The sequence below is a fragment of the Aythya ferina genome (assembly GCF_964211825.1).
Source record: "Aythya ferina genome assembly, chromosome: 1".
NCBI classification, from domain to species: Eukaryota; Metazoa; Chordata; class Aves; order Anseriformes; family Anatidae; genus Aythya; species Aythya ferina.
Window position 1 is genome coordinate 106,170,349 of NC_140296.1, and position 15,161 is coordinate 106,185,509.

The 15,161-nt window shown below is 40.4% G+C and overlaps 1 protein-coding gene across 11 annotated transcripts in view; it reads right to left on the reverse strand.

Annotated features, from left to right (window-relative positions):
* ROBO1 (roundabout guidance receptor 1) overlaps nucleotides 1-15,161 on the reverse strand; it is a 737,333-nt gene that overhangs the window by 317,526 nt on the left and 404,646 nt on the right. For 2 of the 11 annotated variants that reach the window (XM_084506312.1, XM_084506321.1), the window contains exon 1: nucleotides 3,441-4,261. The exons of the other annotated variants lie outside the window; for them this stretch is intronic. In XM_084506312.1, the coding sequence (XP_084362438.1) occupies nucleotides 3,441-3,495 (55 nt within the window). In that variant the 5' untranslated portion in view covers nucleotides 3,496-4,261. Of the gene's footprint in view, nucleotides 1-3,440; nucleotides 4,262-15,161 lie in introns of those variants that run through there. 11 annotated transcript variants of the gene reach the window in all.

Genomic DNA, 15,161 nt, shown 5'->3' on the forward strand with positions numbered 1-15,161 from the left:
GCAGTCCTCTGAAGTTCAAAGCCCTGAACCCTTTGCAAAGGTACTTCTAATGGAAGTGCTGTGTTACTTCAGGAAGACCACAAGGGACTAAGTGGCACAGAAACAAGGCAACATTTGACAATCAATACTGTTTGCAGTGAGTCAAAAAGCCAGTTAGAATGTCTTTCTGTTTTAAATAGGTGTCCATATCAATTCCTAAGCTGCATAAAAAGAGTGACTCTTTCTAGTTGAAAGAATTTGCATGCTAATGCGAATTTTAAGAAAGGGTTTGTTCAGTATCAACAGATACTATCAGTAGTCACATGGATAAGTGGTAATCAGTCAAACACTTGGATATTTGCAGGATATTTCATCACAAGTAAGGAATTACCAGTTGAACAGCATGTGGCAATTTCTTTTATAGTCTGAAGTCCTTAAACACCATGAAAATTTGGCCTGCTTCAAGTGTAAGGAGCTATCCTTCTTAAACATTTTTACAGTAAAATTACTTAGAACAATGCATGGTGCATTAGGAGTGGATGGAAAAACATGGGTTTGTTCAATACTTCCATGGATTATTTAATTACAGATGATGCACTTAGACATTCAAAATCCTTTGAATTACTGTGTAAAATAAAGACTTTAAAATATATTTTATTATTATCATCAGACCGAGATTATGGAAAAAGAACAGAAACACTTCCTGAAATTCTCTAATACCACTTCACGAAACCTACAAATTGCTCTCTTATTGCACAGGGGAAACTTCCCTCTTTAAGTACAAACTTATGAAACAAAAGTGTCAAAGAAATTGCTGATTTATTTAATCCAATAGACAGGTTAGCCAACTGGAAAGGACTTTAGGGACATTTCAGACACCCCTTAACTATTAACAGTTGGAAGATGACTCTCCCATAAAGGAATATAAGAGACAATTTTGCCCTCCACTGGCTAGAACTATCAATGGAAACCATGCCTGCCTAGGTTCCATCAGAGCTGCCCTATTTCACACAGCATAAAAATCCCTCTATCAGATTTACCAATCCCATCTGAAGTACAATAATTGGTATGGGATATCACAGACAGAAAGAGGCTGGGAAACATGTTGAGCAGGTGGTAATCAGCTATGCAATGAAACACCTTGTAGAAATATAAAGATTCCTGTGAAAGGATTGGACAGCCAACTAGTGAAACATTTAGTCTTGCAGGTTGCTGGAGCAGTGAACACACACACGTGGAAAAAGCAGAACTTTGATACTCCTATTCCCAGAAAAAGTGTTCTGCGTTACTCCCAGGGTTACGGAAAGTTTTTATTCCCCAAACATACTAGTCTGATGCTTATTTTTTTGAGTGTAGGTTTTATTGCCTTTTTTTTTTTTTTTTTTTTGGGGGGGGGGAGAGATAGCTATGGATTATAAAGGAATAAAGCAAAGACTCTCTCAAAATGGAGGAAAAAGGGCAAAAATGCACATAAATACTCAAGAAAACAAAGTCTACCTGAGAAGAAGTACCCCTTAAAGCAATTTTTCTTCTTTTTATGCAAAGAAGTGTTGAAATTACACTGACACTGAAAGGATAAGGGAGGGAAGTATATATGCCAATGTTCAAAATGATTCAAAATTTAAATTTATTCAACATTTATTAACCGCAGGCTTAGACGAAAGAAGGTACTTCACAGAGGCAACACCAGGGTAAAAATTAAGGGGTTTAAATACTAAGTGGTTTACCAATTACTGTTTTAACAAACACTAACCTACATACCTTGTTATTATTACAAAGATTTCCCTCCTCCCCATCCCCCAGTAATTTCCCACCTCTCAGTAAAAGTTTCCACCATCCCATTTAAAGTGTGACCACACAAACCGTTGATTCAGATTAGGTGTGAGGGAAGTGAAAACCTTCAGTGGAAAAGGGAGGAAAGGATCAATCAGCTTGCAAGCAGATCAGCTGTCAGCGGAACTGAAAGGATTTCAATGAGGAAACTGCTGTAGGTGACTCCTGTCCTTCCTTCTGCATTAAAGCCATCTGCCTCCAAACTTCATCGCGCCTCAGGTTTCTGGTATCTCCATTGTTCCAGACAAAAGATGGACTGTTTGACCACATTATAACTGAGGGAAAAAAAAAAACCCTTCTGGTGCAGGATCTACAAGAAAGTTATTCTCTGGCATTTGTCTCTATGTTACTGGCTTTACTTACCATACAAAATTAAAAACCTCCATAAGCATTCATGGCTTTCTTTTTTTTTTTTTTTTTTGTCCCCAATAACTCATGTGGAATCAACATTATTAGGGAAAATGGCCCTATCCCAAGTGGGTGAAAAACAAACACCCTTACATTCCTTTCTACTCTATTCAGCGTTTATGTGAGAAATACATGAGAGAATAAAAAACAATTCTGAAAAACTGCTGCTTGACTTGGAATAAAGGATATCCTAGTCCAGAAAGGAGTTAGCACATAAAGTCAACTTTTCTACAACGCGGAAGACTCAGAGAGCAAACTGGTGGAAGGCCCCCCAGTCCAGCTGTTTCTTCAGCTTGCTAAGGAAGGCAGGACAGAGGCAAGCAAGCAAAAGGTAGCATGACTGACACGGTTCACAGTGAACTAGGTTCGAGTTGCTCTCCTGAGAGAGAAATGCAATGCTTTCCACATTCAAAGCCGCAGGAGTAAACCTAATACCTAACAGCAAAAATGTAATGGTTAAATTTATGATATAATCTAGAAACAGACATAAGTTATTGCACTCGGTGACATAATTAAGACTTAAAGCTTCAGGCAGTGCACTTAAGTCTTTCAAAAACTTCATTCATTCATTTACTGACCAGGTGCCTCGTACTACCACCACTTTAATTACTCGGCGGGGTCCTCGGCGAACTTATAAAAACCAATTAGGGTGGAAGCCGCTTGCCCACGCCAGCCGCGGCTGCTCGGCGAGGTCTGACTGCGTTTACTCACTGCTCCCTTTAACGCCTGACAAAAGGAGCTGCTGGGAGCGGGGGGGCGTCCCGCGGGCCGGCAGCCCGGCCTCCCAAATTTCAGGGAGCTCATGCCGAGCCAGAAGCCCGGCCGAGCACCGAGCACCTCCGCCGCGCTGCCCTCTGCTCCGGCGGGGGGGCGCGCATCCATTTTGGGGTCCGACGGGGTGGGTGCTCGGGTGGGGAACCCGGAGAAAACCCGCTGCCGACAATGCCTCGATAGCGTATCTTTAATCCACAGGCGCGATAAGGTGCCCCGGAACGCACAGCGGTGGCTAATGACCGCTAATCCCCCCTATCTGCTCGGCCATCTCCCCCCAGCCCCCTTATCCCGCTGACACGGCCACTCCGTGGCCGCCCCCTCCACACCAAACAGCCCCCGGCACCCACCCCAACCCCCCCCCCCCAGTCTCTCCACCGGCTCCTGGAACCGGCCTCGAGTTTGGGCTAGGAGGCGAGGGGCCGGGAGGGGCCGCCCCCCGCAGTTACCTGAGGCGAGGCAGAGTAATCCGAAGAGGTAAAAGTGAGCAAACTCCGCGATCATTGTCCTCAGGTGGCGCCCGCAGACAGTCTCATGCCAGAAGAGCGGGGGCAGGAGCAGCGGGGAGCCCCCAGTTGTAATCCCACGGCAGCTCAGCGCCGGTCGGGCTCCGCCACCCCCTGGCACCGGCTCGGGGGGCGCTGCCAGCGGCGGAGGGCTGCGGCAGCACCGCGGCCCCGCTCTCCCCTCTCTCGGTCCGGGCGTTCCTCGGCGGCGCCTTGACACTTCCCGGGACCATCCACGGCGACGGCAGGAGACAAAAGAGCCCGACTTCGCGGCTCGCGAGTTGCTCGCTCCTCCGGCCGGAGCCTTCTCGGCTGTTGGGGGTGTGGGGTGCCGGGCAGAGGGGCGCTCCCCGCCACGGGGGGTCACTGGGCGTCCGGAGCGGGCGAGGGGCGGTCGGAGCGCGGCGGCGAAGCGGCGGCAGCCCCCGCTGCCATCACGGGGGAAGGCGGCAGGCGCGGCGCGGCGCGGCGGGGGCCGCGGTCACGCAGGGGAGCCCCGGCGGCGGCTCCTCGCCCAGCCCAGCATCGCCGCCACCGCCCCCTGCGCCACGGAGCCCCCTCCCCGCCGCCGGAGGAGGAGGAGGAGGGCACAGGAGAGGGGCGAAGAGAGAAAGGAGGAAGGAAGGAAGAGGCAGCGGGAGCAAAACTTCCCCGGGCCAACGCCCCCACCCTCCTTCCCTCGGTGCGGCGGGAGGAGGAGCAGCTCCTCGCCTGCCCCCTCGGCCGGGGCAGGGGTGCACGGCTCAGGCGGGGCCGAGCCCCAACTTTCTGCTGTCACGCTGGGCCGCCGCCGGCTCTCCCTTCCCTTCCCCTTCTCCTGCCGGCTGCCGCCTCGGGACACCGTAATGGGGCCGCACCTACACGGCCCCGGCACGGCTCGGCAGACCCCGCCCCGGCCCCAGCCCCGGTCCCGCCCTGCCGAAGGTAACAGGCGGGGCGGCCACGGCCCCCTCCGAGGCGTCGGATGGTGTGGGGGCGCCCGAGCCCTGTCCCGTGCTCGGAGCCGGGGGCGTTGCGGGCAGCATGCCCTGAGGAGCTGCCCGTCCCCACCCCGCAGCGCACCTGCGGAGCCCCTCGGGCCTCCAGAAGCCCGCCCTGAAACGGGCGCACGGCTCCTTGAGGCCTCCTTGGTGGTCATGGGGCGCTGGGGAAATGACCGGTTACTGGGAAACCCTGAGCGGCTCCGCGCCCTCTTCCCGCCCCACGCGGTGACCCCACGGCAGAGAAAGCCTTAGTCTGCTTCCCCGTCAGTTTCCCTGATTGTTTCCTTTTCCTGTCCTCTGCCATAATTACCAATTGCACCGGAGGACAGCGTAATAAATAAAGGGCTTTGTGGGCAGGGAGAGCATAGTCTGGTTCTCCCGCTGGAGCAATGCAAGTGCAGTTTGTCAGGTCATACCAGGTGACAAAGACCAAGCCTCCCAATAAGCTTTGCCAGGTCCCTGCTTCTGCAGTGGGGTGCATGGCCAAGCACCATGAGGACACCTTCGTGTGGCCCCAATTGCCTTATCTCACAGCATGAGAGGTGGTGGTGCAGCACAAAGGCTTCACACCATAGGTGGAAAGGCTGGGTGAGCCTAGAAGAAAGGCTGCTATCAGATGAGTCCAGCATGTGGTGGTACTGCCACCTCACAACATGGTGCTCCATGTGCTCCTAAGCCTTGTCATTAGGTTGTGAGGATTGAATGAGATGTAAAAAATAAACTTAATTTCCAAGAAACATGTTGAATACGTTAACCCCATTGCAAATGATTCTTTTCTTGCAGTGGTATAATAAAACTCCAGAGAAAGAACCTTTATTTCCAGTCGCAGGATTTATACACACCCTCCATTGCTATCAGCCAAACAGGTTCTTATGCGCACAGCCTCTATCAATCAAATCACACGCATGCTGGCATACCACTACATTTGCCCCATTTTCCCTCCCTCATTGTGGCATCGGACAAACTTTGACTGAAATTTCAACAAGGAAAGCTCCTGTGGGTTGCACTGAATCTATTTTAGTTTACTTTCATGCTGGATCTGTAGAAGATGGTATTCAATAATGTACAGCAAAACCGTTTTACATTGGAAAAAGAAGTGTCTGGTCTGCAAGTGTACCTATCAGTAGCAGCCAAACTTGCAAGATTGTCCACTAACACTACTGTGAATAGATTAAGCATTAAAACAACCAAAACTTGAAAAAAAAAAAAAAAAAAAAAAAAAAAAACAATTATTATTATTATTATTATTTTTTATCACCAGGCATTAATTTTCAGAGAGAAAAAAAAAAAATCAGTGTCCTACTTCAAACACATTTAGAAAACAATCATAACTATGGAATCAATAACAGGCTTTTCCACAGTGAATACATCCACATATGACAAGACTTCTTAAAACCATACCTAACCAGCAACACATCTTGCTGTTCAAATGCTGACCTCATGCTATCATTCTGCACTTTATGAAAGAAAAATGAAATAGCACCCCCAGAGTTAAAACACACAGTAAAACCAGCAAAGAGGTCTAGATCATCCCTGACCCCTACACAGAAGTTTGAGATTTCAATAAATTAGGTTTTTGTTTTATTTTTTTAATTAATTAAACATGAGTCACGTGTAAGGCTGAAAAGAGTTCATGTAATTCACCTCCCTATTCAGAGACAGTCAAATAGATGTAGACTCCCACATAGTGTATTTTAATCCCATTTCTAAAATTTCTGATAACCAGAATTTCATATTCTCTTTAAGTAATCTATTCCAGTTACTGTACACTCAGATTTTTTTAATGCCTAGATTATATAGACTCCAGGAGGAAAAGAAAACACATCACCACTACAGATAAAATTTTGAAGGCTTATTTTTTATTCCTTCTGTAGTGATACTACTATCAATACTTGACGGACTTACTTATGTTGTGCTGGATTACATATTTTAATCTACTGCTTCTGTTAAAAAAGCAGAACTTCAAATTTACAAGCAGATCACTCTACAGGGTGTAAGTTTACGTATTCTCTGAATGTACATACATATATTTTATATATACACATATTTATTTACTTGTAAAATGTCATTTTTAGATATCCAGTTTTTATATGAAGCTATCATTGTCAACACTCTGTGTAATCTTTAATTGTAAAACAAATAAATAATTAAATGCATTTCTATGATGTGTGTATTATCTATGAACATAAATTAATCCTCTGTAACTGGCAGTAGGTATATGTGCTGTGGGGGGACGGTAAATAAAAAATTTACCATTTTTCAGAGTGACTCATCTACTCAAAATAAATAAATTAATAAATAAAAATAATAAAAAAATTGTTTCCTGTACATTATAAATAATAATCTAATAATAATAATAAGCAAAATAATAAGCTACTAGATTCATAAACTCTTTTGCTTAGGTCATTCAATAAAAAGGAAAATAAAACTTTATGCTATATTGGAGCCTTAGATATGATGTATGTTATTATTATTTTTATTTCACATTTCCAATGCAAAGAGATTCTAAATACAGGAATGGATTAAAGGTCTGAAGTTTGAATGACCTTATGAGGTGAGCATAAGTAAAACAGTTTAAATGTTTTTTGTCTCTGTTACTCCATCTTTAACAGAGACGTAAGACTGTTTCTATCACTGTAAAGAAATCTTTATCCTGTGAGAAATGTGAATCAATTCCACATCAGGCACCTAGAGTGAAAGTACACTAGTACTTCAAAGACTTGTTCTACTTATACTGTCTCAAATACTTCATAACATAATGGTTAGCTCTCAGTGTTTTCTTACTTCAGAAAAATTACTAGGAGTGGATATATACTGGTCTAATTATCTTTTTAAATTCATTTAGATTGTAATAATACATAACAGCTGCACAGCTGAGTGAATCTCTTCAAATTGTAAGCCTACAAAAGTTCATCAGAATATCTTATAATTGACATCTTTAATTCTGCAGATGTTCTTACAAAATGTGGGCTATTCAAACATCCTTATTGTCCTTGATATTGAGACATACATACATATATATATATGTATATGTATGTATACATATATATATGTATACGCATATATATGTATGTATACATATATATATATGAGAGACATGTACGCTTATGTATCAGAAAATGCTTTAAGAAAAAGACATACGGCTTTAATTTCTTCAAATTTGGGGAACGTTTCTTCTACGTGTATTTAAATGCAGATGTACTTGTGTTAATTCTAGAGTATGTGAAACATGAGTGCATGAAAAATAACCTGGTATGATAAATTTGGTAGCATCTGAAAAGGAGAAGGCAAAAATGTCATGAAACTACATTCCATTTAAAATTACATCAATGGACAATTTTGACTGAAAAAAAAAAAAAAGCATAGAGAGATCTATCCCATTTCCACTGACATAAAGTCGTGTTTTTAAGTGAGCACAGGTCAGCTCTGAGACTTTAGAAAGTGCCATAATGTATGCATTTGATTGTAGAATAATATCCATCTACTGCATTCATTGCAGTGAAATATTAGGTCTAATTCTCAGCATTTACCTTTCTATTTAAGTTTCATACAATACTGAATATGGCTTGAAGGGCCAAATTTTTAGTTTGTTATTTATATTCCTATAAATCACCACCTTTTTTTTTTTTTTCAGACTTATACAAATATGCAATATTTGAGAGAGCAGGACTACTCATGCACAAACTAACACGTGCTGCCTGTGTTTGAAACACAGGACTTTGACAGGAAAGTGAAAGAAAAAGAAAAGGTTCTCCAGAAATGATAGTTGTGATTCAGCAGATGGCACTCTTCCCTCAAAGTGACTGAAATCAGGGCTGCCTCAGACACAATAGAGAATGTGCTTTTGGAGATGATTTATTTCAGGTTACTCAGAAGAACCTGAATTTTTGTAACTACTGAAGATCCAAGTGTACTTCTCTCTAAAGGCAGAGATATGTACATCATGTCTTGGATGTGTTACGGGGCAACGGCACTCTCTCCATACAACCCTCTTTGAACTTCAAGTGGCTCTTACCTTCCTGGTCTTAAAACTACTGTGTTGCCTTCCAGTTATCTCCACATGAGCTGGCTGCCAGGAATACTTATGTGAGTGCATGTGTATGTTACACAATGTGTATGCATATGTACACAGAATTTATCATTCTAAGCATACTGAGGCTGGCAACGAGTATGACTAATCAGTAATGTTATTTTATACGCTACAATTAAGCCTCCCTTGACATCAGAGAGAACTAGTTCAGATAAGAGTACATTGTTACTGTTACCTAGAGTATTATGAAGATGTCTGTACAAATTATTTAAGCTAGAACTATTTTCGTAGATTTTTGTCAAGATCTTTGTGGTGTTTTTCCCAGGTCTGGGTCTGCTTTCACGTGATTAACCATATAGATTAAAGAACTATATAAGCTAAAATCAGCCAACACTAATTTCCAATTCACCTACAGTAACTCACCTTCACCCATACTAACTCACACAATTTCATGTGTCTTGTCCTTTTATTATTTTATTTTATTTCTATTTTTTCCCCCACTTAAGAAGCATTAAACTTCATCATTTTAATGGTAGTGACTGGTAGCCTACTATAATCTATATGTTTAAATTACTTTATTACTATTATATTACCTTCAGAATGTAATGTTCATTTAAAAAAGGCACCCACTTACAATGTTCCGCATATTCATTCCATTGTTCTATGAGATACAGCAAGTTTCCAGAACTGTTTCTTCCCAGACTGTTTAGGACGCCACCAAAGGCATGACTTGGATTATGTAGTTAACTGCCTTAAAAAAATTAACTTTTTTTTTTTTTTTTTCCTTATATGTAAGCATTGATAATCTGAAATGCAATGGAAAAATGCAAGGAATTACATCTCTCCCTTCATACATTTGACTCTAAGTGTATTATGGGCCCAACCCATCTTAGGAATGCTAACTGAAGTCAATAAGCATGTAAGACAACAGAACAACATAAAATTTCAGTACTTTTTAAAGGTTTCAGTAATAAAAAAATACATTAGAACTAAACAGTCAATTATGTTTTTAGACGCTGAAGCACTGTAAAGTGTAGCTTATAATAAAAAGTGCATGAATAGCAAAAGCTCTAAAGCCTACAGTTGCCGTATAATTAATTGGGATAATTAATATGGGTAAACAAAAATGTCGTGACTTCCATGTCCATATATGTCAAGTTGTGTCTCTTTCTTGATCTGAATGGCTACTGTTTAAACCTGCTATTCAAAGAGATTATTTTCTTGCATTTGATTGTTAGGGCCTTAAGATGCTTTGGCTTTTATTTACATTAATTTTGGGATGTAACTCATTTCTTTGATGTTATATTTAATTATACCACAAGTGAATTTAGACTGCCAGCATCTGAAGTACGCTGGGGCAGCACAACATTTGGAATAGTACTCATGGTCATTGCAAAGTAAGGAACATTAGCAATAAAATCTGAGTTTTTATTTGTTATGTTGAATTTATAGAGACCCTAAATAAGCTCAGGCCTCATCATTCTAGGTGTATAAAAACAACATGACAAAAAGATCCTTTATTCGAAGGATTTATAAAGCATCATTATCAGTGGAAAGGAATACAAGAAAAATTCACCACTGGCATAAACACGGAAAATTCCATTGATGTTCATCCTTTAATACTCTTTTATATTAGGGGTGTATGTGGCTTTTCATTTCTGTTTCAAAGATGCTATAGCACATCCCCATGAGAAAAAAAAAAAAAAAAAAAATCACTGAAGCTATATTCTTTCTGTTCCTCCAGTAGAAACTGCTAAGGGCATATTTTCTATTCAGTCTACTCAGCACACTAGCTCAAATGCCTTTTAAAAATTATTATAATTATAGGAAATAATGTGTACAACTTCTGCTCTGTGGTTTTGTTCTTGGTAATGACAAAATGCTAATCTATTTAATATGTAATTTATATACAAACACAGTATTTATTACAAAACCAGTGTTATCTCCGATACTACTAAACAAAGAGAGACCTGTCCCTGAAATCTCAGTATTTGGATTAGATGTTTAACAGATGAGCCATTCAATACTCACTATCCCCTTGTTTCTATGCAGAGTATAGGAAGAGTCTGAGGGTGTCACCTAGTGGATTGTTCAGACTGTCTGTAAGAGAGCTAATAAGCAAAATCATCCAAATGGCATTGAATGAACTAACAAACTGAAAGAGAAAGGATTCTTTTTTTTCTTTATTTAATTACTTCAGGAATTTTGAAGGCTTCAACAAAATGTTATTGTTCCATAATATCTGCCTTTTGGTTCCCATTCATGTCATAGAATCTGCTGGCACTGACAAGGCCAGTAAGAATGATGCATCCAAAATTTTGAAGAGAAAATTACCTATGTTCCTGGCTCAGAGGAGAGGTTTAATATTACCACAGACAACCATTTTAAATGAGTTGCACAAAACTTTTGTTTGAGATTACAAATAAGTGGAAGAAATGATATACAGTGCCTGTAGGTTCCATCAATTATATTTTAAAAGAATGAACTATTGCTTGGTTTTCAACAGGCCATCAAAAAAGGTTTTTTACGTGTATTAGTTTGAGATTGCTGCATGCATTTATAATTCATGAATAGTTAAGGTTAACCTTAGCAATCTGGAGATGAAAAGGATTACATAAACTATCCATCTTATTTCTTTGATTGAATTACTGCACATATTTAAAGCAGACGCCACTTAAGAGCTGAATACCTGCAGTGAATTAACTCAGTCAAATGCAAAGCAGATACCCAAGCCAGCTCACCCAGTACAAGTTTCAATTGCATGTTGAAATTTAAAATAACCAGCGTACAATTTATAATTGTATGATGAAAGCCTATCTGATCCCATATATTTAACCTCTTTTAATTAAAAAAATGCTTACTATAGTTTTAATATTATATTCTGCCCTTGAGTGGAGGAGGGAAAAAAGTAAGGATGGAACTACAAATGATAGAGACATCCTGTATTAGTGCCTAGAGCATATAGGTTACTATACCTCCTGAAATTTTTCAGTGTACACTGTGTGACCAGCATGGAAAGAGGAGACACATCTTTGCCCCATGATGGTGTGCTTGCTTGTTGGTGGCAGAAGTACATACCGCCTGTCAGCAAACAAAGTACACTACTGGAAGGAGCAGCAAAAATCTTATGCTAACAGTATGTTTTGCTAGCCTTGGTCTTGGTACCCTCCTTAAAGCAATAGTATATCTATTTAAATGGACAAGTGGAACTGCCTTCCTTAACGTATAATGGCTAGCACAGTCTCAACCTTTTCTGCACATTGAAGAAAAATGTAGGTGAAATATCAGAGAAAATGTTTCAGTAAACCATATTAAACTATATTAAAACTATATTAAAAGCTCTCAAAACCACTCCTTGAGAGAACTGTGAAAATTTGTATTATTTGGTTTAATTACGGAACCAAAAATGTGTATAAATGCATTTAATGTGTTTGGGTAAAGCCAAACTACTCCTGCTTCATGAGGTAGGTGATACAGAAAAATAAATGCATAAATAAATTTTAAACCCTCATCCTCCAAAAGAGAAAGCAGAAGAGAAAGTAGAGGTATGATTCTACTAGATATTAAATGTTTTCTGGCCCTTAGAAGCATTTCCCTCCTCTTTCGGATTTGGAGTTATTTTCAGGTTTTCATTTTACTTTTTATTTATTTCTTTATTTTCTCCAAACAGTTGGTCTAAGTCCTAATGGATTATAGTAAGAAAAGCCCAGGTCAAATGTTTTATAAGGTTCAGTTGTGGACACTGCTAAAGTACGAAATCTGCAGGGTGAGTAAGGATTGCTGCTGAGAGAGAGGATGCTGTCAGTCAGTCTTATGTACCCATTCATAAAGCAGGCTATTTTCTTTCAAAAGAGTTCCTTCCAGCTTTGTGCAGGAAACAGCAATACCAGGCTCACATACTGCATACACCTCCTCACAGAAGGTCAGGCTGTCTTCAGATTTAAAAAACATAATAAAACAAAACCGACCAAAAACAACCTAGAGGGAAGGCCTTGGGCCCCAGCTAAATATTTCATTAAAAAGCAAACTGGTCTTGCATGTGTTCTCCTTAAAACCTCCCAAAGGACAAATCTGTCAGGGTATGTCTACATAGTTAGGAGCATCCAGTAACACAACTATTCCTCCCACTCTCTGAGACGGCCTGACATGAGCCAGCTCCAATCCAGAAGCTGAGTAAATATGCTATCATAGTGCCAAGCCTGAGCTAACACAGGTTGTGTCTCAACAGGCCTTATTAACTGAGGCTCATTACTGTAATAACATGGCTAGATGGCTGCTGCGCTGCAGCTGGCTCTGTGTGCCTGGCTCGCGGTGTGTGAGGAGCAGAGGGCTTTAGTATCTGCTCCTGACTGTGTAGACATGCCGTCAGTGTGTTCCTCCTCTTCTTCCCGGAGGTTTTGTCATTTAATTTAAAGCCAGCAGCTGTTTCTCTCAAAAAGCTCTTCTGGCATTAAATAATAATAATAAAATAAATTAAAAATAGCATGTTTGTGAGAGGTTTTGGAGGGCTGGTTGCCTCTGGCAGGTCAGAGGTTCATTCGTGCTATGCCACAATGGAGTTCGCCAAAGCAGAAAGCATGATCTTAAGTGAGGATCACATGTACAACCTCCAGTTTCCTCTCCTCTCATCTCCTAACGGGGAAGATGCAAGAGTAAATTACACAGTGAGCGCTGGAGGAGGAATAAAATGCAGCTATCTGCTTTCAAATAAAAAGTGAAAAATTCCCCCTTCTCTTTTATATAAATGGACACATTTTGTATTTCCCAAATTGTTACTTAGTAGACACAATTTTTCTGCATTTACCCTCAACTATACTGTTGGGTAAACATCCTATTTTGGCTCAAGGGCACAGCCAGAGCTGCACGGACTCATAGCTAACCTCAAAGAATGCAGCAAGAAGAGAAAAATCACTCTTTAAATCATTATGCTGGAAGGGGACAGCACCAGAATGGTAGTTCAGACAGTAATATCAGACTGCATGGATACTCAGGCCAAAGAAAGTCTCAGGCAAAATTCTTACAAACCACAGCAGAGAAAGGTATTGTCTGGGATCTACCCCTTCCACTTACGATCCCTGTAGCTGTATTTATTAGGTGGGTAGGTAGAAGAGCAACAGCCATGCATTGGCATTGCAAGGGGATACAATACTGAAACATGTATAGAAGTTTGAGAGGTTACATTCAGTTGGTTCTCTTTTTACTAACAGCTTTACTTTTTATTGTAAAATTTTAAATTTGCTCCCCAATTTTGAAGAAAAATAAGTCACGCTTATTCCTTGCATCACTTTTTGGTATCCAATACTACTTGTGTTGTAACATTTGCATTTTGATTTCAAGAGGCAAATGAGGTTTTAAAAAACAGAATGTTATGATTACAGTGGTAAAATCCTCACAGACAGTTCAGTAAGATCATTTTAGAATCTACATGTTTTTCTGTAAAATACTCATCAAAACTCCGGTGTGCTTTGTTCTTTTCTGAGTTGTTTCCAAAAAGTAATGTTGTTTTTAGTTTGTAGTGAACTATGTTGTAATGCCCTCTGCTGGTATTAGGTCGGCAAAAGCCAGCTTTAGATTTCCTTAGGTTGTTTAAAGAGGTGTAAGAGCCATTTAAAAACTAAAGCTTTAAACCCTACAAACTTCTGCCAGTACTCTAGGTTGGTAAGACTCTGTAAGGAACTTTTAAGAACAAACAAATTGATTTTAAACAATCCCAAACTTTTTACAAAATTTTCAAGATCTTTCAAGGTTTCTCAAGCAAGAATGTTTGCTAAGTCTCACATTCTATGAAAAAATCCCAGGGCTAAAGGAAGAAAGTATTGAGTACCAACTGATGTCCATTTCACTTCAAGAAGTTAATTATGCATTAGCAAAACAAGACCATAAAAAACAGTAACCATAGACTGAAGCCATCATTAAAGCAAGGAATTGAATCTATACACTAGGACTTCAGTGATATTCTTGGCTAATATTTTTAGTAGGTTTCAAGAAAACGGGATTGATAATTTAGATAGTGTAATATACTAAGTACAATATACTGAAGAATCCTGCTTCAATACTTTTATGGCATGAATACATGAAAAGAAGGAAATACTGAAAATTAACTTGCTGCAGTTTTACTTAAAGTTTAGTGAGATGTTACCCATTCCCAAGGAGTTAATTAATACTTTTCATGAATAAATATCAAACACACCAAAATCTTCTATACTGCAAGGTTAATCAAGTTTTAAAAGTGCCCGTGCTATTTTATTTGAAGTACCTTTCATAACCTCTTTGTTAAAGTTGCTGTAACTAGGTAGAGTACTGATAAAAATAAGGTATTGCAAAGTCTTACTGTTTTTGTCTTTCAATTCTCTCTGAGTGCAGAGTAAAAATTATAAACATGGCCCAAATTTGGCTTCTTGGAAATAGGAGTGAGAGTTTCCAAAGTGCTTTGCAGTGGGGGCTGAGGGAGATGTTTAACTGCTATTGAAAAAACTCCCATTGATATTCCTGAAAATCCCACCCTTAAAGCTTTATTAGGAATCCCTTGAAAGAGATTTTTGTTCAAAGCCATAAATCTTTCCATCAGATATGCAGGGAAAATCACCAATTAACAGGATACATGAAGGATTTTCTTGATTAGAGTATGGACATACATTTCTCTGGAGAGCT